A 25783-nucleotide genomic window follows, 5' to 3' on the forward strand; every position below is an offset into this window, starting at 1 on the left:
TCACCTGGGCGGGCGGGCGGCTGAGGAGGAGCAGCAGGATCGGGCTCAGGGGATCGGCAGGAGCATGGCGCGGGAGAGCGGCTCCCCGTGGGCCATGGGGCTGCTGAAAACCTTCGAGGAGAACGAGTTCGGCAGCTGGGAAAAAATCGGTTCGGGGGGTTTCGGGCAGGTGTATAAGGTGCGCCATCTCCACTGGAAGACGTGGCTCGCCATCAAGTGTTCGCCCAGCCTTCACGTGGATGAGAAGTAAGGGGTGACAGGGACACGGTGGGGGGGACAGGGAGGGGGGAAGCGGTTCTTCCCACAGGAATGACCCTCTCCAGGCACCCCGGAGCCCCTCAGTCGCCCCGCGGCCTCCCGGCTGCGCGTATGCGCAGCCGGGAGGCCGCGGGGCGACTGAGGGGCTCCCCCTCCTCAGCCCTTGCCCATCTCCTAGGTTCTTAGAGATTTATCTTTTTAATTCTTTTGTCGTCAGGGTTTGTTTTCAGTTTATCTTATTTCCTTGGCTCAGCCTCCGCGAGGCATGCAAATGTAGGCAATCTGTGCTCCACAGCAGTTCAAGCCCTTCCGAGGCCAAACAAGACGGTAATACGGCTCGCCCTGTCAGCGCAACACCTTATTTCTGAGAAATGAACCAAGCGATGTAGCCCAGAGTTACGGGTCTTGGGAGCGTACTCGAAAAAGAACAAACCAAAGCCACCCAGCCCCACGCCAACGCGGCAGGAGCACCGTAGCTGCAGCCCTGTTTACCAACAGCAACAACGGGTATGAAGGTCTGACTAAACGCAGCGAAGAGAGCCACGCAATTAAATATTCCCCAGGCAAACGTGGCCTTTGTCACACTTAAGCGAAGCCCGGACCAACACCTTTAGTTATATCGTACATAATGGGGCTGGTCTCCCTCAAAGAATAAGCTGTGTTCCTTAGCCACTTGCAGCAGCTTGGAAAGAGCCGCCGCACGGCTGCAGCATAGGTCTTGCCTATTCCCTCGGAGCAATTCGGAAAGCATTTTGCCCTGCCCTGGTCGTGCGTGTATTGGCTTGCGCCGAAGCATTCGGCCTGCTGCAGCTCCAAAGGTCGTGGAAGGCAGTCCTGAATGGGAAGTGCAGGAGGAGTGAAAAAGCTGAATGGGATCTGGGGGCTTCTCAGGCCCGCCGTGTCTCGCTCCAGTGAGCTCCCTACCTTGAGAAAAGCCAGCCCTTTAGCTGGCATTTGCAGATGCGTTAGTTGTGACTCCCATGCGGTGGTTAGCAGCGGTAAGCAGCAGGCTTGGTGTGGGGGGTGTTCGGGCGTGGGCGCTGCAGGCACGGGCGTGCTGTCTTTCAGGAGCGGGTGCTGAAAGGAGATGTGCTGGGAAATATGTTCTCCAGCTTCAGTTCAGGGCCAGTGCTCCTCCCTGTGTCTGCCGGGGATGAGTCCTCACTGGGTAGTCCAGCGTGGAGCCGTATTGTGTTGCGGGTAAATATACCACATGGTGAGAACTTTCTCCAGCTCATCTGCCTTCTGTAACTAGCTGTGGCCCATGGTGGAGGACAATCAGCTATGTTGTGCTCACACAGTCCATGTATGATGGGGGCCTATGGAGTGCAGCTCTCCTTTCCTAGGAGAGGAAGGCTGTCAGATGCATCTTTAGAAGCATCCTTCTGTTTTGTGGGACAGTAGTGATTTCCCAGCCAGTTGGCAGCTGTGCAGAGGGAGGTGAATATGGCCAAGTCGCATTCATGAAGCTTTTCCAGCTCCACCTTGATCTCTGGGATCTCTGCTAACTCACAAGCTGATTCTGCAGTTCATTTTTTGAGACGTGGTTTGGTTCAGTCAAAAAAGGTTTCGCTTGTTGTGGTTCCTGCAGGAGGAGAGAGATAAGTTTGCCCAAGATGGAAAATGTTTCTAAGCCTGTCTTCTACAAGATTACTAGGGTAGTGAGGCATCTTGCCCGTTATCTGAATTGCTGACTTTGCTGTAGGCATGGCTTATATAATACAGTAAATGAGATAAAATGTGCCTTTTTTAAAAGGGGAGAGGGAGAGTTTAATACATGTGTAGGGTAACTGTGCTGTCTGTGAATAAAATGGGAAAGACCTCAAAGTTGCAGAGGGTGTTTTATTGGGTTAACCCGCAAGCCCTCCTACCATTAGAACTTCCAAGCAGGTTTCAGACTTGATGCTTATTGAGGCCTAATCAAACTAGTAATTTTGCAGTTAAAATGAAAACATCTCTTAAAAATAAGCTAGAACATGCTATACTTCTCATTTGCAGAATACATCTAGAAATTTACTTAAACATTAATTTTCAGTCTGAGAGAAAGGATGCTGTCGCCTATTTTAATATAAACAATTAATTTTGAGAGTTGCTATGAAATTTCTATATTAATATATTCACAATGTGCAATAGAGAACCACCTGTCCCTCAGTGGCTATGAGGTGTGCAGATACCGGAGAGATCATGCGAACATGCAATACAGTTAAGAAAAGTCCCTTGAGAATTTGGGAACTTTGAGGGCGTGGAGTTCCTGCAGCTCCTGGTTTATTTTAACAAACCATTTCTTGAAACACTAATTTATTTGTTTTACTGCAGAATTTGTGCTTCAGATGCTTAAGGGGAGTGCTAATTAGAAATTGGAAAATAAAGCTAAACTGAATTTGTATATTCTTTCTCCTTTGCTTCTTAGGCTGCTCTACCAAACCCCTTTCAGTAGCTGGTAATGCTGCTCCGCAAAGAGACTTTTCACCTGGAACTTCTCTAAGAAACTTGTGCCATTCAAATGGTGGGGTGGGGTGGGCGGCACAGACAAAATAAAACACTACCCCTCTAGTTCACAGGTTGAAACAAGCCCATGTAATTAGATTGTTAATCCAGGAGATTAACTTGACTAGCTGTTCCTTGGAATCCTGTGAAGCAGCAGAGTTAGAAGAATTATCAGTGGTATCAGAAACATTGACTGAAAAACACAGAGGCTTTTTCTTATTTATTTATTTGGTACCACATTAAAACCCTGTTCGTAATGTCTTGGTGGCAGTAATAATGTGTAGTCTCTCTTACTGCATTTCTGCAGACAGTAAGAGATTTGGAGTAATTCCTTTGGCAATTATCACAGCATAGAGCCAAGTGGCCTCAAGCAGAAGAAAAACTGAATGTACAGCCAGACGTGTTTTTACCTTTAAGCCCAAGCCCTCTCAGGCGATCAAGCCAAATTCCATTCCTAACGCCTTATTTGCTCCCCCTTTCTGTCTCCTGAAATAACATTTCCCACATAAGACTCAAGATGCTCTTGAGATGGGGAGGTTCAATGTAAGCCTGAAGAAAAGACTGTGTGACCTAGAAGGGTGGAGGAGCCTCTCCCCCAGGACTTGCAGTGGAGAGTGCCAAGTCTCTTCTCTTTACCCCTCTTGGCCAGAATGGAAGCGTGGCCTGGAGAAAAAGGGTGGCGAGCTCAGAGAGAACAACCTGGAAGCCTTTGTGGATTTCTTATAGCTGAACATAAATGTGCAGACTGTAACGAGTATGAATGGTGTAACGGTTCCCAGAGGGGGCTCTTTACTGGAGGTGTTAACTGGTGGAGGTGACTACAGGGTGTGGAGGTGGAAAGGTCTGCATTCTTGATTGGAGAAAAAAAAAAAAAAAAATTAGCAAAGTGCTAGATGTACCTCCCTCTGCAGGACCTGGATTTAGGAATGGAGCGGGACATAGAAATTTAGGAGGTTTTAGAAATGCCTTGCTGTTAGCAGATGCTGCATTTATTTAGGTGACGAAAGTGAACGAATGTCTGTTCTGGCGGTCTCTGGATGTGTAGGTAGAATTTGAATATTCACCTTGTGCTCCTTAAAGAGTAGGGGTGAGCCTAGCTGCCCAGGTTAACCTGTAATCCTCTTGTACCAGGGCTATACAGCAGAGATCTGTTAGCAGGGCTGAGATCTGTGTTAACCCAAAAGAAGGAATTTTCTTCTTTTTTTTTTTAAATTTTTTTTCTTTTCCCCAAACTTATTCTGCCCTGACAATGCAGTGCTTTTCCTTTTCTTCTCTTATTCACATTCTTCTCTGAGGATCAGCAGTGTGAAGGTCATTAAAGATGTACCCTGCAGAGCAGAGGTCACTGTATGCTCTTAAACATCTGCCAGCATGCAGATGAAAAGAGTCCCTGAAAAAATTCAGAAGTGTTGTAATTTTGTGGACCCCATCTTCATGACCAGCAGTTTGTAAAGAGGTAACTTGCATTCCCCACTGGTCAGCAGCATGGCTGTGCAGGGCTGGATCTCGCCTGGGCTGGGAGAAGCCTGGCGGCTCTTCGTCTGGAGGTGGTTCGCACAAATGTCCTCATTACAGGTTTTCAGGGCTTTTTGAGTTTCTCTGGAGCAAATTTAACTGCTCTGTCTCAGACTCCATTAGGGAAATGTGATGGTAGTGGTGGGGGAATATAAAACTGCAAGGACTGCCTTGTGAGTTTAATGTTGCATTTTTATAACACTGTGTTATCTTTAGGGCATAAAGATTGGATACATGCAAATGCGGATGTAGTCGTAATTCTTGTTCTTGTGGCAGGGTTTGTGGTACAAGGGTTGGGCCCTGGGCCCTGGGGAGTGAGACAGTGGGCAGGAGTAAGTCCCTTGTCTCTCCGGGAGAATCCAAAGAGTGCAGCCCTATCCATTCGGGGTCTGACTTTGAGCGGAAGCAGACAGCTCTTTCGGGGATGTCAGAGGTTCCCTGTTCATGTAATATTTCTGATTGCTTTGAAAATGGCTGATCTGTCACTGACTTTGTCTCTGACAGAGATGCTATTTGGCACTGAACCCAGTGCTAGATCTCTTGATGTGTGTGCCCCTGTCTTTGAATACCTTTATAAGGGAAACTGTATGTACCCCATGAGCTCAGCTGTCCTGTGTGCAAGCTTTTTATTTTTTAAATTTTTATTACCATAATGTTAGGATGTAGTACTGGAGGGGGGAGGTGAATAGAGCCAAGGTGCTTTGAGAAGATAATTCTGACTCTTTAATTGTGTACGTGTTAAATAAGAAACTCTGTTATAACAGAGGCTCGTCTCATGCCTCTTGACTGAGAAACCTCATAAGGAGCTTTTCTTTTCCTTCACTTTGGAGGGAAGTGTTTCTTGGTGATAGTGCAGAATAATTTCTAAGCACTAAGCATAACTGAGCAGCATAAACACCCCCTCTCCCTCGCCCCATCCCATCCTTTGATCTGTTAAATGTGAACTTGAAGGATACCTAACCTCATCCTTTGTTGCAGCATTAGCACTTGCGTATTGAGGTGATGGGCACGTTGAGAACACCTAAGACTGTGCTGAGTGCCAGTAGCACCTTGTGCTAAGGGAAGGGAAAGACCTTTCATCTTTGCATGATGGAGGAGATCTTGGTTTAAGGAGCTGTTTGTGTTAATACAATTAACGCAAGCCACTCCAGCACTTGGCTAATGACCGAGTTGTGTTTTGTCTCTCTTTATTTCTTTTGTCTTTTTTCCTTTTCTGTTTTCTAAAGGTGACAGGGGCCTGTATTTGAAAACTTACATGTCTCCCTGCCTATATGAGATCACTGGCTGATTCAGTTTTGGATGCTCTGGGTATGGGAAGATGCTAAAGGTGGCAATTGTTGTATGGGGCTTTTATTTAAACAGGGAAATTAGATAAAGGGCACTTGCCTGTTAATTAGTCAGTTAATTCACTCAGCTAACTGGGTCTGGTCCAAGCAGAGAGGGAGCTTTTTTTTATTTTGTTGAAACTGGAAATTCTTCGTAGAGAAAATGCCCCATTTCGAGCAGCTGATCTCTGTGATTTTGGTGATGCTCTCTGAGGTTGTCGTTAGCCCAGGAACTCTGTCTCTGGAAGTCTAGTGGTTCTTGTTAGGCTTTAGTTGTTGCTGAGTTCTTGCCTTGCCTTGGAGGGCTCAGACAGGTATTTTACATCCCTGACTCCAGAGCTCAGCCCTCCGAAGCCTGGTGAATTATGCTGGCTATGCATGTGGCTTGGGGGCAAGGAGTTGGTTGTGTTATTCATAGGCGCTCCCTTCCAGCGTGCCAAAGAGCAAACTGGGTACTTGTCTACAAAGGCAATTATTTCACAAGAAAGTTGCTGTAGGGAGCAGCAGGAGCCAACATGGTTAACAGAGAGAAAAGATTTCCCTTATCTTTTTAGTTTCCTCCCAGTATGTATGTCCCTCTTAAACCACTTTTCAGCCTGATCTTGCCTCTGAAATAGGTCTGCTCCTTCTTGCTGGGCTGGATTCCCCCCTAGTGTGAAATGTTAACTGCATCGGGTTATTGCAGGCTGCTGCAGTTGGTGAGGAACAGGCAGCAGACTGCATTTCCAACCTTGTCTGGGTGAACATCAACTCTGTGCTTCCCACAGCAAGGTGAAGCAGAGGGGAAGGGGACGGGTCTAAGGGCTAAAATATGGCTCCCAAAATTGCTCCCATGTGGGAGCACTGAGGCTCCATTGCAGGCTTCGTTTCAGCATGGGTGGTGTGTGCTGCCCCGGATCATCCAGGCTTGGGGGGGGCGGAAAGGGGAGGCTTCATTGTGCTGAGGCTGCAGTTGGCATTTTTCTTTTTGGAAACGGAGAGTGCTTCTAGCTGGCCTTGGATTTTTTATTTTTTATTTTTAAAAAAAGGTTGATTGAGCTGATAGCTCTGCCATGGCAGAGGCTCCCACAGTAGTAACTGGCATCACTTGTTAGTGGCACAAGGCACAAACTGTGACTGGGTTAGGATTGGTCCCCAGGTGTTTTCCAGCTCTCAAGGACTGGCAGAGGGGGCAGGTGACAGAGCTTTTTTCTGCCTTGCAGAGGGTACAAGCATCTTTCCTCTGATCAGTTGTTGCAGCCACTGTGAATGTACTTGCTGAGCTTTATATTTAAACTCTGACATCTTCCAGGACAGCTGGTCTTCTCAAAATGCCTGCATGGGGTGGGGGAGCATCAAAGCAATGTTTTTTTTCTTTTAAAGTAGGACTCTCTGTTTACCAGGCATCTGTGTTAAAACTTTATCCTATTGCTCCAGGTATTGTTCTCCATTAAATAGCGTACACATACTGGGTACATTACAAGAGCTGTCGTGTAATAAGAGAGGGTCTGTTTGGGAAATATTACCTATCTGACCTCCCTGTGTCCTCTTTTGTGAATCGGTGGGTGGCAGCAACAGTGATGCATCAGTGCCTGTGGCCCAAAGCTTCTCTGGCTACTGTCTGTTGTCACTAATAATGTAGTTTTTGACAGACAGAAAGTTCTTTCACCCATCACGTATGGCTCCTCTTTGTGGGCGCAGTCGGCCTAGGGAGAGGACCCTTGTTTCCCCTTTCCAACTCGGTGCCCGACGGGTCCTTGCAGGCTGTTGCAGCCCAAAGGCTGTGTGTGAGGTGCAGAAGGAGGGCATGGCAATTAAGGGTCTTGACCTGGGAGGCTGCAGCTTGGACTGAGTAATGCTTAGCACTCTGCAGGGTCAGGCTAAAGTGACCTGTAAACAACCCAGTGGTGCTCATTACGTGTGCCGGTGCTGGGCCTGTTACATCACTGAAAATGGCGTGCTGGGAGTTTTTGGCATCCGCTGGAGCTGAGTGAGCATAGTATTGGGGTTGCCAAATCTGGGGTTTGAGAGCGAGGAGGCTTTTGCTGTGTCCCCCCGGCTACAGCGGGCAGCTTGCTCCCCTAAATGGTGGGTCCTGGGGATTCCTTTCCCAAGGCCTGGCTCTGTGTGCTGGCGGCTTGTGCCAGCAGGGCAGCTGAAGCAATGCTGTCCATGCTCTCTCCTGATTAACACAGTCTTATGACTCACAAAAAGTTAATTACCTTAGCCCAAGGAGTTACAGCGGTAGTAAATCTGGGCACTACATGTATCGTCCTTGTTCTTAACAGCGCAGCATAAACATCAAAGCAGGGAGATGGACTTTACGCTAGGGATATTTGCACTGTTGAAGTGTACAACTTGCCTGTGGTTCAGCAGCTGTGAGCTCCCTACCATTAGAAGCATAAAAGAAAGTTAGTAAATGTGGAAATATGCCTGGAGTACAGGCTGGTGAGATGTAGCATGGTTCAGCCAAGCGATGATCATGAAATGTGGCGTTCAGTTTCATAAGAAATGTTTTGTGCATGTTTGAGGGCAGGGGGGAAACAGCTACTCCATCCTTCACCATCTGTTCTCTTCTACCCAGGGAGCGCATGGAGTTATTGGAAGAAGCCAGGAAGATGGAAATGGCAAAGTTTCGCTACATCCTTCCTGTTTATGGCATCTGTAAAGAGCCGGTTGGCTTAGTCATGGAATACATGGAAACGGGATCTCTGGAAAAGCTCCTGGCTTCTGAACCACTGCCCTGGGAATTGCGCTTCCGCATAATCCACGAGACGGCTGTGGGGATGAACTTCCTGCACTGCATGTCCCCTCCACTGCTCCACCTGGACCTCAAGCCTGCAAACATCCTGCTTGATGGCCACTACCATGTCAAGGTACACACTGGGCACTGTGCCAGGGCCCCACCTTTGGATATTCTTGCATGGGTCCTGCCAAACTCAAAGGCCTGAGAGAAACCAGCAGCATTCCTTCTAAATTAGAAAAATGCCCACCAACCCAACCCTCCCAGTCCCCCAACTTGTCTACCTGATTTATGCACCATTTTGGTACATAAATAGAGGTAGAGTTAGGGAACTTGTGAGAACCCTCCTGAAATTTTAGGAGGGTGCTAGTGTAGTGAACTCTGCTTTTGAGACCTAATGGGTCCTGCTATAAATTTCCATGCAGTAGGGTCATGAGGCAGATGAGAACAGGGAGAGGAAAGCAGTGTGAACCTCTAAATCATCTATGCCACTTCCAGAGCTCTCAGTGGTAACCTTATTCTGTCTAGGTCCTTCTGGCTTTGTACATTCCACTAAAAACTCAAATTTCATTTACAGCTGGAGTCCAGAGAAGCCTTCCCAGAGGCAACTTGTTTTCTTCTTTCGTTTGCTCAGAGCATATACAGTGAAGAAGTATCTCTGTCCTGAGTGTTTATGCATACCAGAGGTCACTTAAGGGGATTTCTGTGGCTGTATCAGCATGAAATTCTTTTTATTATCTATTTCCAGAGTAAGCTAGCAAACTTATTGGCCTTCTCTCTTGGAGGTTCTATTTTGACAGCTGGGCTAAGGGGGTTGTGCTTGCTTTCTGATCCTTACTTTTGGAGAGGAAAGAGATTGAAATACATCTTTTTCCTGATTTTTTTTCTTTTTTTTTTTTTTTCCCCAAATCAGTGGCCAAACTCTTAACCTTAGAATTGCAGGATTAATCTGCAGGATTAATCATGCTGGCTGGCTGATATAACTCAGTACATGTAGAGATAGATTTTTATCAGTGCCATCATCCATCTGGCTCCCTGTTTTCCCATCCCCCTCAAACTGGCCAAACGGCTTTGGTCTTGCTGTACCATTCTAAAAATGAAGTTTTCATTGAATGAAAACATCTCTCCAGATGTCATGCAAAGGTTGGAGCTGTAAGAGGTATGTGCCTCTAATGAAATCACATCTATGACAGTCTCAGCTTTTTTACTAGGCGTCTTAGTGGTTTACTTCTAAGAAGGATTTTCCTTCTGAGATAGGAAGCATCTACAGGTGGTCCATGGTGTTATGACCAGAACATCAGGATCTGAACTCTTGAAAGTATATTCTCCCACATTGGTGCTGAGAGGCCTTTGCTAGGTATTTATTTACCTAAAGTTTGTGCTTGCTTGCATAACTTCTTAAATTCCTAATTATTGACTCATCCATGAGCCAAGATATGAAGGCTGTATTTTTCTCACTGTTTAAGGAGGTTGAAATGCTGCCTGATATTCTGACTGCTGTATAGCCTATATCTGAGTGGTGATGTAATACAAGGGGGCAAAGTGTGAAATGTACAAAAAAGAAAAATGTTTCTGGTGAGGTCATTGCTGACATCCCTAGACTGTTACTACTTGCTCTGTATATGAAACACATGAAGGTCTTTGGACCCTTTCCATTATGTTCAGAAAAGAATGGTCTACTCCAACCCTTTTTCCAGCCAGCAGTGTTTTACATCTACAGGCGTCTTGGAAACCCCTCCAAGCAGCAAAGCAGACACAGGAACCCTATATGCAAAATAAGACATGTACATATTCTGTGAGGCGCCTTCACTTTAAAAATGTGGCCCCAAACCTTCTTTTTGTGTGATGTGAGACTTGTAATTAAATTTCAGACCCTGCAGCTTGATTTAATGTGCATTTTCTTGCTGGAAGGCTAATGGAGCTGATGATTGAAGTGTTTTTACTTTTTAAATGTTAGAGTTAATTTAGTAGGTGACCTGTCCCTAATAGAATCCGAAGGTGTGTGAACAGATGTTGCAGACTGCAAAAGAAGAGTTTGGAGGTAGGGAGTACTTTTATAAACTGTTTGCCCTTGAGCCAGGAAACAGACAGTCTTCCAGTGGGGCACATTAGAAATGTTGCTGTGCTCTATTGCTAGTTAAATGGAAACACGCCCTTCTTCTTTTACTAGCACAGTGCTTGCTGTAAAAACCCCAAGTGAGGATGGTGACTAATGCAGTAGTGTTGTACAGAACTTATCATCAAGTGGGTGCCTCCATATCATAAAGTCGTCTCCTGTGTATTACATAAGTATGTGCTGAATTTTGTTCTTGGGAGGATAATTAAGAGGATAGCATTAGCCTGAGCACTGAGCAGGGATATAGATAGACAGATATTAAATTTTTCAAAGGCATGTTGGGGGATTCCTTGGTGATTTTAAATGTATGTAATATGTACAATGCAAGCTAAGGTTTTGCTGGTTTTTGGAGGATGGATGGATGCATGCATGCATGCATGCCTCCTCCCCTACGAGTGGTGGTAGAGCTCAGTGCTGACAGGAGCTTCAGCTGGGGGCTCCCTTCACTGCCACGTCCTGCTCCATCTTGGTTGCCTTAAGCAGTGTGGTTTCCTTGGGAGGATTATTCCATACCCAGGCAGGCTTTGTGAGCAGGGATCAGCCTGCATTTGTTTTCCTCAATGTTAATCCATTACTTCCATTTGTACCAACAAGATGCTCCCTGCCTCTTTCGCCAGTGTTCCATATATGCAGCCTTCCAGTACTTACGGGCTGTCCAACACCTATCGTTTGCTTAACTGGACCACGTCTTATGAACTTGTTCTTCAGCTCTCCTGCCCTCCGTACGCATTCTGGATGTCTCCCCAGAGCTCCCTGTGATGTGGCAATTGCTTGTGGGGAGCTGGCGCTGGGGAAGCAATGCCACATTCCAGCACTGCCCTCGCGGCCTGTTAGTTTGCTCGTTCCCTGCTCCGATGTGATCTTTCTCCAGGGCCCTCAGTAGGAGAATACACACACCCCCCCCACACCCCAATGCAGTAATCTCCTACGTTAAAGTGTTGCCAGCTACCATGCCTGTATGCTCTCTCTATTGCTGCTTCCCAGGTTTCTTATCTTCAATCTCTCATACTTAAGAGTTACTTTTTGTTCAGGTATTTGAAATGAAGTCAACAAGCAACTTAATTCTTTTGGGCAAAAGCATTATTTGTAAGTTCTTGTTTCTCTTACTATCCAGCCTGTTTTTTGCAGCTCCTCATCTTGTCATATATGTGTATACATACACGTATACACACGGGCACGTATATATGTGTGGGTACATGCATGCACACCCCACCAGTTATTTTTCATCTCCCAGATTTTGTTTTTAAAGAACTTGAAGCAGGATGAGCTGGTCTCAGCTGTGCACTGCTTTAAGCTCACTGTAGTTGCCTGTATTCCCCTTCCCCCCCCCCCAGTGCTCTAATTTAAACAAGTATGAAGAGTGAAGTTCGCTGCTGTGTTGTGCTGTGCTGATGGTCTTAGTAAATATGGATAGGTTGCCTCTGTGGTCTTCACTTTTATTTGCTTCAGCTGAAGAATGGGCTGCAGAATTTCTGAGTGTGGAGTTAGAAGAAACTTAGTCAGGCAGCAAATTTGTTTATCAGAAAGATCCTTAATGTAGGTTATTAACTGTAGGTCAAAGTAATACCCAGAGGCCAGGCTGGTAAAGAGCAGTTGTCTGCTTTTATTAGACTAGCTGATGGAGTTAACGCAGCCACTTTTTTTTTTTATCAGCTGCAAATGTTTTTCTGTTACTAGAAGTGAGAAGAGGCTTTTGTTGTTTTGTGTGTCCTTTCTCCCTGTTTCCCACCCCTCTTGATCAAGGTTTCCATGTAGGGCTGTTGTTGCATGGCTCTTTAATCCCAACCAACAAAGCTGGTTTTCACCTTGATCAATTCTCTAATTGATCTCTTTGTGGTGGCACAGGGGAGGGAACAAGACCATCCCTGTTACAGTAATGCAGATTTATGATGGACTGAAATGGATGTTTGACCATGGCTTTGGTTTCTGCCACTTCTGAAAAGAGCATTACAAACATCACACCTGAAACAGGTTTTTAAGAGTTAAGGTTTCAGGACAGGTTGGAAAGGATGGAAATACAGTCTGTTTCAGAAAGACTTCTTTTAGTAGCTAACTAACTGAAGTGTGTTCATAAACACTGAAGTAAAGACATATGTTTGAAGTGTGGATGCTGGTTATGTCTACACTTGGAATTAAATTTTACTCCTAATTTTTAGTAGTCCAAATCTGTGACCCATTTAAGTCTCTTAAAAATTTCTGGCATTTCTTAAAGAACAAAATTGAAATAACCAGCCTTTCTCCCTTACCCCCAGAAAAAGAAAGAAACAAGGCCAACCCCACCTCCACCCCCTAACACGGGAAAACCCTACAGACAGATGTGGTGGCATTCTCAATATCCAAGTGCATGGAGACTTTGGACAGAGGCAAATACTGAATGTGCCAGCAGCAATTAAAAATTAATCTGATGGCTTTGTTACCTATTTGATGAAGAAAACCTTTCGGTGAACTCTGTCCCCGAGTCCATTGCAGTGGGTTCTTGAGCCTCATTTGCAGAAAAACGATGTGCAGAATCAGAAGCTAAGTGCATGCTTCCGGATGGCCTGTCAGGAGTCACCAGTGAAAGCACTTTCCAAGCACTAATTTTGTTCCTGAGAGATAGATCCCTGCATTGTTTGGGAATAGCTGACTTTAGTAACCATTGTAGTTATGTGACCATATCTACTAGTTTAAAAAAAGAAAGAAGTTCCAAAAAAATAACTTGATAAACTCAGAGCATCTAAAACTTTGCAAGTGAGTGGTTTTTACAAACAAGAATGGAAATGTCCACAAATGACAGAAGCAGAGAAAGACCTGTGTGCACAGCATGCTCGATTTAAAACAAAACTAAAAAAAGAAAGAAAAAAAAAATCTTCAGATCTTGGAATCTCTCAGTAAAGTAAGTGTTGCTGGGAAGTGGGGAGGAAAACATGTACAGCTCCCCTCGCCAGTCGCTACTCACGTGTTTATTCTCATGCAGACCTTTAAATAGCAGAGACTGAGCGAGCTGCCTGAACATGAACAATCCCACTGCCTGCGTGGGCTTTGGCCAATGTTTTTTTCTCTTCTTCCTACCTCTTCACCACATGTTTTGCATGAAGCAGTCTGTCGCCTCCATGTCTCCTCTTAACTCTGCTGATATTAGCTATGCTTTTGAAGCATGATGGGATCCACCTGAAATAACTGATGTGAGGAGTAAGGTTATGGGTTCTGTCGGATCATGGGGCAGGGCAGATCCTGGGGTGGGCTGCAAGGGCTAGCAGGGATGTGGAGGAAGAAGTGGGGAGGGCTGCTCCACTTTCACTACCTTCACCAGCAAGGGTGCCTTGTGTTGCAGAACTAGGTACCTGGCAAGTAATTTAAAGGCAAAATAGGTAAGTTAAATGGCTGTGTCTTCCACCCACTGCACGGTTCCCACTGATGTTTAAAGAAACTCCATGACTAAATACACCATGCAGTGTGGAAAATTTACCCTAAAGGAACTAATAAAAGCCACAAAAGCTGTCCGCAGAATGTTACTATTTTGTTGCAGCCTGGAAGATAACAATTCTTCAATTTCCAGTGCTTTCTGCAGCATTTGATATAATTGAAGCTCTGCTCTACAGATGAATTTCCTATTAATTGGTATAAAACCTAGGTCTTTACAGTAGGTAAGGGTAAGTTCACAAGGTAAAGTTCTTGCTAGCCTGGGGGAGGGGTATACTATGTACCTTAGCTGTTTCTTGGTTTGTAGGCTCTGACTGAGACCTTTTCTATCATCTAGTGTGCTTAGCCTTCTGTCTTAGCCCCTAGCCTTAGATTCATGCAACATAGCTGGTGGCTCTTAACGCAGGAGTGTCACTGTGCTGTCTGTATTTCATCTTTATTTCTTAACTTATACAGTAGGAAACCCGGTATTGTTTAGACAAGGAGGAAGGTGTATTACTTTAATTATGCCTGCATGCCATATGGATTTCTTGAGGTGTATACAAGTCTCTGCTTCACATTAATCAAAGGATAGCAGCGCTTCACCAAGTTGGATCTGTTCAGACTTGCAGCAGTCGGTTCATTTATTAACCTGACACCATGGGCTTGTATGATGTTGGGGTTGTGCTTTTGTTCTCCTGTGGAGCAGTAAGTGCCCCAAATTCATGCAGCACTTCCTGGGGCAGTTGATTCAGCTCTTCCCAGGGTAAGCTGGCTTGCAAACCTGCGTTTCTTGAGTACTTACTGCTTTCCTGGACTCCAATGCTTGGCCTACTAAGGAGGTCAGCAATCCTCCTCTGAGAGTGCAGCCCTACATGCGTGCAAAGCTATTTCTCCAGATGACTTTGCTTTTCCCCCCTTTCTTTTTCCCCTCTTTTTTTTTTATCTTCTCAAGTCATTCCCACATTACCCTACAGATTTAAGATACAGATGGACAACAGGTTGGATATACCTGTGTGCTAGGGTACAGGACTTCTACAGCTCCTAAGAATGCCTCGAACTCTTTTTCCCTGGGAGAAGTTCTTCCTGAAGCTGTGTGGGTTGCTTGCTTAGTTTTATGGCAAAGGGAGATTCCTAGTGTTTGAAGACCAATGGCTGTGTAGCGTGCCTGTTCTCCAGGAGGCTGAAGCTGGCAGTAGTTTTCTCCCTTTCCAGTAATAGATGCATGTTATGACTAGCTTTGTGGTACCTTTAGAGAGAAACTTCTGAAAGTGTAAAGTTGGAGCCTATTTAAAAAAAAAAAAAAAGGAGCTTTTTTTTAATTATGCTTGTTGTTTTGAGGGAGAACTTTCTCAAAGGAGAAGCTATGAAGATCAAAAGGGGAATGAGTCATTGAAAAACCTGATTATTTATTAGATAAAAAGAATGTATAAGTTGGGGGGGGGGGCGGATCTTATCTAACATGTAGACAAAAAAATCAGTGGGCTGAGTGGTCCAAAAAGACTTGACTTTTCTTGACATTTCCACTTAGCATAATAGACATTTTTGACCAGTGGGAAATAAGTAAGACAAAGGAAATTCTTTGCCTATCTGTTTGCTTGATGATTGGTATGCCTTTGAGAGCAAATGAATGCATATTTGTTTGACACTTCAAATTAAAGTGGAGGTGTGTTTTCCTTTTTATAAACTTGCTGTCACTTGTTTTGTTCATTTCAGCTGTGTTCACTGCGTCACTGCACCAACTTGCTGTATCTCCTAGTTGCCAAAAAGAATTCCCTGTGTGGGTTTTTGATGTGTGTGTGTGTTTTGGTTTGGGTTTGGGTTTTTTTAACACTTGGTGCCTCTGGTGTTGGGCTTAGTCCTTGTTGGCATAGTCAGTGAGACAGTGATATCTGAAAGAGCAATTCTCTTGCACTCACTGGAGTGCTCATGGTCTGAAAACAGGTGTTCAGAACACTTAAACATAGCATATGACATGAGGTTACATAGGGAAAGGGGGTGGCAGGACCAATAATTACATTAAAGTAGTTTGCACTAGCTAAATTTGACTAGTTTTAAATTACAATAAATTGTCTTGACTATTTGTTGTGTTTGCTATGTAATGGGCTAACATGTTGCTGCTTGTAAAAAACTGCTTGCTTCTTTTTTTTTTTTTTTTTTTTCGCTTAACCATATAAAAAACCTACCATAGCATAATGCTTCCAGAGATGTTTTCCTAGCTTAGTATTTCTGAATGGCAGCTTGCTATATTTTGTTGGGTCATCCTGTTACATCTATCATTCTTTACAAACAATTTTTTGTTAACACCTCCGAAGACTAATGGTAGGCATGCACTTCTCTCCCCCTCATCCTCCTCCATGTTTTGCAGATTTCTGACTTTGGACTTGCAAAGTGCAATGGCTTGTCCCATTCTCATGACATCAGCATGGATGGCTTATGTGGCACAATTGCATACCTTCCTCCAGAGCGCATCAAAGAGAAAAACAGGTGTTTTGACACCAAACACGATGTGTACAGGTCAGTTAACTACGAAAGCACTTAAAAGTACTTTAATACTGTAAAGTGAGCCCTCTTTTTCTGGTTATAAAATGTCATTGAGTGTGAAACCCCTAAATCTAGTTTAAGCCTTATCTTGCAAAGGGTTACGTTTGCTTTGCTTTTTGCTAAGTCCTGATAGCGTAGAGGCCTTTTAACAAACTGCAGCTGATCCTGGGTCTTGAGCATTATCATTCCAAGTAAAACTTATTCATTAGCAACTGGCATGGGAGGCACTCTGCCCATCTTTAATTTCCCCATCAAAAGGTACATCCTGACCTACTTTTGAAGTCTGTGACAAAATTCTTAGTTATATTCAGTGGATTTCATCACTAGGTCTTTGGTTCTTCTTTCATGGTAAGGCTATTGGGAAAAGGAAATCATAGCTATAGATTAAAAGATATATCATATTCTAAATGGAATGTATTTCTTTAAAGGTGTCTTGCAGCGTTGGAGTATTAAATAAAATCCACAGTAATGCTTCGCTGCCCTCTGATTTTGTCAGTTTTGGTGTGGAATAGTTGGTAAATGTTACCAAGAACTCAGCAGCCTCCAGCAAGTCCCTATGTTTGCTGCGTTGGGTTCTTCCCTGCAAAAACTAGTTTTTCAAATCATGGTTCTTGGCAGCATCTTGCTGTGTGTGTTCATGGGTTCATCAGCTGAATTAGATGCAGAAGTGAAAGACAAGGAAAGGGAACTTAAGAAAATAAATTATACTTCTGTGAGTTTTTTAGCTTTTTTTGTGTTGGGTTTTTTAAAGCTTTTCTAGAAGTAATTTTTTTGCATTTATTTGTAGCTTTTCTATCGTGGTTTGGGGAGTTCTTACACAGAAGAAGCCTTTTGCAGGTAAGTTTTATGTATTGTGGGTTGTGTTGGAATTTTTTCTTTTCTCCCATTGATAAGGGTGCTTCCTGCCCCACCAGCCCCAGATTATATGCATGTTCTCCAAATTCCTACAGTCTTGTGTGGTAGACACTTTCAAGCTCTCAAGTTCTGATCACAAATGTAAGTCCTCCTTTGTCCTACATCATGAAACCCATACTGCCGCAGGGTGCCCTAGTCTGCACCTTTTTACTTTTGCTGATTAGTGTGTGGCCTGCGCAGACTTCTGACATGTTTGCGGCCAACGAGGAACAGAGCAAAGCCAACTGGCAGGCAACTGTGCTGTTTTCAGAAACAGCTTCTCTGTAGCGAGGTTCTGTAGTTTATTTGTAGATTGTGGGTACAGATTTGTTCTTTTAAAAAAAACCAACAAACCTGTCTGTGAGAATAAGCCTTGTTCCACCCCATGGTAAATCTACTGATCAACAGGCAGATATTTATTCTTCATGACTTTTCCTGTGTGTATGACTAGCCTATGTATAGCAAACATGTTTGAACAGGTTCCAATCTACTATTAATTTTTCTTCAAATGAGAGATCCCATTTAGCCCAATGGTTGACTTCAGAGTCAAGAGCCACATTACTGCAATTCTTGATTTGTGTTCTTCCTTCACCTTTATGAAAAGTTCAGGTACCTGGTCTAAATAAAAGCTGGGGTTCAGTTTTCTTACAGCAGATACAGAAATCCAAAGAGAGGTACCAAAGAACTGTTTGAGGTTTTTTTCCTTTGGTTCTGTGTCTTTTATGGGTGGAAAAAGAACACAGTCACTCACTGACAATTTTTTTTAACTGATACATGGGAAGTAGGTGTTACTGCGTTGACGAATGTATTGTGGGAGAATAAGACCAACTTCTTTTTCCCTGTTGATAAAAGAAAGCACTGTAAATCTAGAAAAAATGGATGAAAACCAAGTTTCAGCCTAATACACTGTTAATGCTCTTAGACAAAAGATAAATAATTCCTTTAGCTGGGGGATCTTAATTTGTGTGCTTTTGTTTTACAGAGGAAAACAACATTTTACATATTATGGTAAAAGTAGTTAAAGGCCACCGCCCAGAGCTACCTGCTGTTTCCAAATCCAGACCTCATTCATGTAATAACTTGATCAAACTGATGCAAAAATGTTGGCAAGATGATCCTGGTGAACGGCCAACATTTCAAGGTAAGATTTCCTCGTAACTTGGCTGCCCATTTATTCTTTTATGAGTCATGTTATTGCTCAAGACTCTGTTAATCCTTGGGGTAAATGCTGTGAACCTCTGTGACAGAATAAATAGAGCACATTGTGTGGTAGAGACAATGATACAGTCCACTTACTTACTCATTTGTGGAGGAAGGGATTATCTGGGGACAAGTCTGACCATGACAGTGTTATGTAAACATGTCAGGAATAAGACCTGTGCTGAACCAGCTGATCCATTTAGCCAGAAATTATGTTCATTTCTGACTGTGTGTATCGGGGCATATGCTAAGCTAGAGTTGGTGTGGTTTTCACCATACCAAAGTGTTGAAGGCCCTGGCTCTTGAAATTTAGTGTTGTATGCAGAGAAACTGAATTGTTTTCTTGTAACAAAATAATTTGTGGTGTCATTTTTCTGCCAATAAAGGGCAACTCTGGTGAAAGGCTTGAACTTGCCCTAAGCACCTGTTATGAATTCAAATGTGCAGAAGGATGTAGCAAGTGCTATCTCCAGGTAGCTTCACTGAGTGTTAATGGGAGGGATTTGCCTCTTCCCTCTTCTCTTTCCCAAACAAGGTATGAGGACTGAAGGGAAAAGGGATCCCATCTTTTTAAAAACATACATCTAAGTCTGCCAGCAGTAGACTGGTTCCTATTTCACAGTCCTGCGGTGTAGCCACCATGTAATGTTTGTCTGGTCTGAATGTGAAAATTAATTGTTCAGTCAGCCCTGTGCACTCTTTGCCTAGCTACACACTTGTAGCTACTGATGAGGTGCTGGATGGAATAGTCAAAATTGGAGTCTTTCTCCCACAGTATCTCAAAGTTGTTAAGATCTAAAGATAGAGAAATGCAGCAGGGCATCTCAGAAAAGTCTCCTATTAAAAAAAAAACCCAAACCTTCTCTTGTTTTCTTCAAAGAAATCACTTCAGAAACAGAGGCCCTTTGTGAAAAACCAGAAGATGAAACAAGAGAGATGATAACTCAGGACTTGGACACCAAGAATTCCCCAGAGCAGAAGCCTGAGGTATTTTCTCTTTCCACCTCTTGTTCAAGTGCACTAGGTTTTGTGAGGAACAGGTTCCTCTGTGACCTGTAACTTCCCAAGCAACTTTCTCTTTGCTGCTTTTGAGCACCTTCTTGCCTGATAGAAGTGGGTCTTGGTGAAGGACTGGAATGCAAAATTGGCAGCACCTGCATGGACCAGCTTAGGAAAACCTCAGTGCAGGACTAAGTGCCTAGACTGTTGAGGGAGAGCAGGACAGTTAGGAAATAAAGGCTGGAACTATGTGGGTGTGACTGATCTTAAAAAATGCTGTAGACAGAAGAGCTATGCAGCTTCAGTGGCTCTGTGAGTACTGATGAAAGCTGCCCTCCTGCATCTGAAAATTTTCGGTGACCTTATTCATAGGTTTCATTTAATACAAACAGTGCTTAAAGACTACCTGCAAATGAACAAACTTACATTTCTTCCTGTAGGGCCTCATGCTCAGTTTTCTCTCCTGACCTTTCTAAAATGCTGTGTGCTTCTTTTAAAGGGGATGTCTGCATTATCCCAGCCAAAACAGGAGCCTGCTCTACCATCAGTTAAGGATTACAGTCTCTCAGAGTTGTTGTCCCAGCTGGATTCAGGGATTTCACAGACTATGGAAGGTCCTGAGGATCTCAGCCGCAGCTCTTCTGAGTCCAAACTTGCCTCCAGCGACAAGCGGCTTTCAGGAGTTTCATCTGTAGATTCAGCTTTTTCATCCAGAGGCTCCCTTTCCCTTTCCTTTGAAAGGGAGAGTTCAGGTAATGGTCAGGTTTTCTTTGTTGTTGTTTTTTTGTAGTTGTTTGGACTGGGGCATGGGAGTCAATGGGTTGGAGAGTAGTCATATAAAGAATAGCATTCTGGAAATCTAGCATTGCTTTGTCTTGGTGTCAGCACTACAGAATTATTTACTGGAGGCAGTTTTTAAAAACAAAACAAAACAAACAAAAAAACAACAAAAAAACCCCCAGAGGTGGCTCCCAAACATGATCTAATGAGAAATAATAAATCTCATTTACTTTTGAAAAGAAGTGACCTGAATTCCCATCAAAGCAATTACAGAATCAGTCATGTAAAGGTTGGTTGGAAGTGAGGTCACCTAGTCCAGCATCCTCCTCAGAGTGGGACTAACGCCAATGCCCAGTCAGGTCAGCTGCGTTTGTGACTTTTTCAGTTATACTAAGCCCAAGTATGAGCACTTTTTTTTTTTTTTTTTTTTGAGAAGACTCAAGCCACCTTCTCAGCAGCCCTCATGAACATTGTAATAAGGACCGCCCACTGTTGTGCACATGCCCTTCCCTTTTCAATCCAGTGCTGCAAAAAACAGGCAACTATTTTCCCATTAGGCAAACAATGATTAGTGCAGGGAGATCAACCACAGCATCCTTTGTTCTTCATTTCACAAGAAACAGAGTAAAAGTGGGGTTCCAGATCTGACCTGAAATTGTCCTGAAACTACTGTGGGGGGAGGGGAGTCAATCATTGCTGAAGCCACCAGATATGTTAGCCATGGGCAAGTAACATTTGATGGGTATCAGAATTGTGATGGTGTCTTTTTCATAGAATCATAGAATAGTTTGGATTGGAAGGGACCTTTAAAGGTCACCTAGTCCAACCCCCCCTGCAATGAGCAGGGACATTTTCAACTAGATCAGGTTGCTCGGAGCCCCATCCAACCTGACCTTGAATGTTTCCAGGGATGGGGCATCTACCACCTCTCTGGGCAACCTGTGCCAGTGTTTCACTACCCTCATTGTAAAAAAATTTCTTCCTTATATGCATCTAGATATTGGTACTACAGACATACAGAAGAGGAAGCTAACGGAAGCCATTTTATCTGGAGATACCAGTAAGCTGATGAAGATCCTCCAGCCTCAAGATGTTGATATTGTTTTAGATGGGAACTCCAGTCTTTTGCACTTGGCTGTTGAAGCTGGTCAAGAAGAATGTGTCAAGTGGCTCCTCCTGTACAACGCTAACCCTAATCTCACCAACAAGAAAGGATCCACCCCTCTTCACATAGCCATTGAGAAGAAAGTTAAAAGCATTGTGGAGCTGATTATGGCTAGGAAAATCAATGTTAATGCCAAAGACGAGGATCAGTGGACTGCTCTTCACTTTGCTGCCCAAAATGGGGATGATTTCAGCACCAAAATGCTGCTTGATAAGAACGCATCCTTAAATGAGGTAGATTTTGAAGGCAGAGCCCCCATCCACATAGCTTGTCAGTATGGCCAAGAGAATATTGTGCGGATCCTGCTGAGAAGAGGCGTTAATGTGAACATCAAAGGAAAGGATGACTGGGTGCCACTGCACTATGCTGCCTGGCAAGGTCATCTCCCCATTGTAAAGCTTCTGGCCAAACAGCGGGGTGCAAACGTGAATGTGCAGACCGTGGACGGAAGGACCTCGCTACACTTGGCCGCCCAACGAGGACACTACCGTGTCGCTCGCCTTCTCATAGACCTGGAGTCGGATGTCAACATAAAGAATGTGCTCTTGCAGACTGCTCTCCACATAGCTGCTGAAACTGGCCACACAAGTACATCAAGGCTGCTCCTTAAACACGGTGCAGACATTGAGGCAGCAACAGCAGAAGGATACACCGCTTTGCACTTGGCATCTCGCAGCGGCCATTTAGCAACAACAAAGTTGCTGATAGATGAAAGGGCCAGCGTTCTAGCCAGAGGCCCTTTAAATAGGACAGCGTTACATCTTGCTGCAGAAAATGGGCACTCTGAAGTAGTAGAAGAACTTGTCAGTTCAGAAAATATCAATGTTTCTGACAGTGAAGGTTTGACAGCTCTTCATCTGGCTGCACGAGGAGGGCACACAAAAACAGTTGAGGTTCTTCTGAAGCATGGGGCGCACACTGACATGCAAAGACCCACATGTCAGACCCTGCTACAGCTTGCTCAGCAGAGCAGTAATAGCTCGGTTACTGTGTTGTTAAGTGAGACTTAAGCAAAAGGTACAGAACTTGCTACCTTTCTACGTGGTGCAAGAAGGCTGCTGGAGCTTGACTCATGAGGGCCTTCTTCAGTTGTGCAGTGACCTGCTCATCAGTGGTGTCAGCTGATGGACTGAGGTGCAACAAGCAGAAGCTACTTGTGTTTGAGTGTGCAAATGAGAGTGCACATGGACTAAGGCCACATGTAAGGCTAAGAGTTGGAGTCTGCCATGCTGTGGTCTGTATCAGTCATTCTGCGTGTGCCTGCCCTGTCTGTATATTGACATTCCCCTCCCAAGGATGTTGTGAGAAGGATGCAACTTGTAGGTTCCCTCCCCTGCTTTTTTTTTTTTTTTTTTTATGTGCCAAACTAATTTAAGAACTAACATTCTGCTTTTTTATTTTCCTCCAAAAAAAAAAAAAAAAAAAGTGTAGATTCCTGGTTTATTGCAGTGATCTGTATGTTGGGCTGAAAGGCTCCAATGTAAAATAAACACAACACAAATCTGCTTGAAATAATTAACACAAGAGATGAGGAAAGGGCTATTGAAGATATAGTTAATCATCTTTCAGTGTCACAAGGTACTCTACTCTGTTTAATGGAGACATTGATTACAGATTTCCATGTACTCAAAATTGATGAGGCAGACTTATTAACAAGGCAGGATCCCAAAAATACATAAGCAGAAGTAAAAGATTAACACTGGTATCTTCATATACAGTACCACCTTGTATGTATTCTAAGATCAGTAAGCTAAACTAGGTGCTTAGTGGTTTGTCTTAAATGAAAAAGTCAGAAGCTAAAATTCATACTGGACTGTAACTGGATGGTATATTCTAACACCATTATACCAACTTGCAAAACAATGTTTGGAAGGGCTGATGACTAGACTGATATACTGTGTATATAGTATTTCTACCTGTTGTATGCTTTTTTTCTACTGAAGAAAATAGATTGCTTAGAGTGGGTATGTTTTAATACACCTTTTAATTTCACTCTTTTCAAAGTTCAAATGTGATCTGTTATTAATAAAAGATTGTGTTCCATACCTGTCTCTATGTTGTAGTTGTTAAAGCTACTGAAAACCCATTGACCAGCAGCAGCACACAACTGTAATGTGTTTAATGATGTTGAAGCCCAAACCATTGCCATGTAAGGCTGTCCTCAGTTTTACATTCCCCTTAGCTTTTATAATGGAAGGTAAGGAGCTTGAATGAATTGGGGGTGTTATTTACAGAATAAATTTATAGATTAAAACTCCATGTAGCCTAGCATTTATGTATGTAACACATTGATGTACAACTGGGATGCTTTTCTCTTATGCTGTAGCTGTTCAGGGAATTTAGTTTTCTTCCCCACCTTGAAGCCAAAGCAAGTGCCTTTGCATCTTCCCTATTGACTGGTGGGCTGCTGCCCAGACAGGTACCTCGCCTCTCCTTGGTAGTGTGTTCCCACCATGCATGCTACAGAGCAAGAAGCAGTGTTGTGCTTTGCTCCCACCTCCCCTGACAGGAAAGCTGCTCTTCCTCGAGCCCTTTTTTGCACATACCTGATGGCAGTCATATGAATGCCAGTGCTACCTCAGTATCTGATTTTAGGACTCAAAGTACTCCTGTGGGAACCTAGCTCCATGAAAGTCAATAATTTCTTAAAAACCAAAAGCCAGCCTCCTGTCACTAGAGAGGGTAGTGGCTGACAGCAATAACCAAAGGAGGATGGGTGCTTGCAGAGGGAGCAGGGAGCCTGCTCCTGTTTGATACTGTTCCTGGCTCCAAGTAGGTACCTCTATGTACCTGCATGCAACTCCCCTAGTTCAATTTCTTGTATTTCAAGACCGTTCAGTGACTGCCTAATGAAACTGTATTAAATAACAAATGGTAAAGCCATGCTCATGTCAATATATGGTGGTTACAAGGCAATATACCTCTTAGCAGAGCATGGCAGTCATGGCAAGCTTCCTAAAGGTGCTGACAGTGAAACTTCTCATTAAAGAAACAAAACTGTAATTTTCTTACTGCTTCCTTCAACTTCTTTTGAGACCAGTAAGGGTGTCATGTTTCATTAAGCTGTACTTAGTCTCTCTTTATAGCAAATTCAACCACAGACCACTTAGTCTCTCAAGTCCTGTGCCACTGTGATTAAACACGTGGCCTAGCACAGCACGCACCATACCCTTCTATTTCAAAGTCCTCCAAACAGTGAGATTTGAGGTACTTTAACTCCAGCAGTATTTGCCTAAACTGCAAAAGAGCTGTAAGACCGGGTAACAGCCGTCTTTTTTGTGCCTTGTAATAAAGGTGGTGCATGCCAGCTAGGCAAGGGGAAAGTACACTTATAAAATGGTTTTAAAACAGCTCAAGCACTGCTTCGCCAGTACATTCCTTCAGTGCCTAATAATAATAGCACATTAGCTTCTAATTAAACATGAGGCCACACTCATGAGTCTTTATTTTCCATGCCATCTTTCACAATAACAGGCACCAGCTATGCATTACATAGAAGGCAGCACAGCTAGCACTGGGAAAAAAAGAAGAAGGGATTGCAATGACATGCTGCCAGTATTGGAGTGGGTATTTGTCCCTGTGAACCAACCTTCCTTCAGGGCAGGAGGGGTGAATGGGGGTGCTAAATTAGCACTAATGCAGCAATTACAAATTACTGTTTTGTAAAGGTCTCCTGGGGGTGACTTTCCTGATCGTATGTGTGTGCACTCCTCTGACTTAGCTGAAATCCTAACAGAGCTGCTGACCTAAAGCTTACAGGCATTTCTTTGCCTCTTCCCAATTTTAGCCACATTCTTTAAAAAAATACCCCCAAATACACAGAACGACCTAATGGCAAGATCAGGCTTTGTCACTACTTACCTACAAACCCCCCCGCCCCTACCAAAACCGAAAAGAAAGCCTCAGAGCCTACCATAAATGCACACTCGGTATCATTTGACTTCTTTTCCCTAGCTGAGTTGGCAGGTTGAACTCAGCTGCCCCAAGTCTGAAAGGAAACTGTTCCCCACACCACTTTTCTGCCAGCTTCCCTCCCTCCACTTCAGCTCACGCCCTGAAGCAAGCCAAGGCAACCGTGTGAACCACCTCCCGAGCCACAGGCTCTGCTCGCTCACCCGCCGGCTCCAGCCCTCGCAAAAAACCCTAAAACGTGCGCAAAACCCCGCACGCTCGGGAAGCAGGTTTGAGAGGTGGTGTGAAGGCGCAGAGGGCTCCACGGAGCTGAGCCCTGCCTCACTGCTCCCCGGGCAGCAGCAAAGGCTGCAAGACGAACGTAAGCGCCTCTTGCTCGCCTCCAAAATCAGGCAGAGGTTGCTTGCAGGGTTTCTGCGTACACCGTGCTCGCCTGCTTCCTTAGGACTTCTGGCCATGAGCCCAGGTGGCTATTTCAGCCCCAG

General features: G+C 44.1%; 1 protein-coding gene across 1 annotated transcript; it reads left to right on the forward strand.

Annotated features, from left to right (window-relative positions):
- Positions 1 to 23645, forward strand: RIPK4 (receptor interacting serine/threonine kinase 4). The gene is made up of 8 exons (XM_069785073.1): positions 1 to 246; positions 8149 to 8440; positions 16173 to 16321; positions 17136 to 17185; positions 18225 to 18383; positions 19323 to 19429; positions 19941 to 20193; positions 21219 to 23645. Exons 1-8 carry the CDS (start codon positions 65 to 67, stop codon positions 22394 to 22396), a joined length of 2370 nt encoding a protein of 789 aa, XP_069641174.1. The 5' UTR covers positions 1 to 64; the 3' UTR covers positions 22397 to 23645.
- Positions 23646 to 25783: the final 2138 nt, after the last annotated feature.

Source organism: Haliaeetus albicilla, chromosome 6 (assembly GCF_947461875.1).
Source record: "Haliaeetus albicilla chromosome 6, bHalAlb1.1, whole genome shotgun sequence".
Classification (NCBI taxonomy): domain Eukaryota; kingdom Metazoa; phylum Chordata; class Aves; order Accipitriformes; family Accipitridae; genus Haliaeetus; species Haliaeetus albicilla.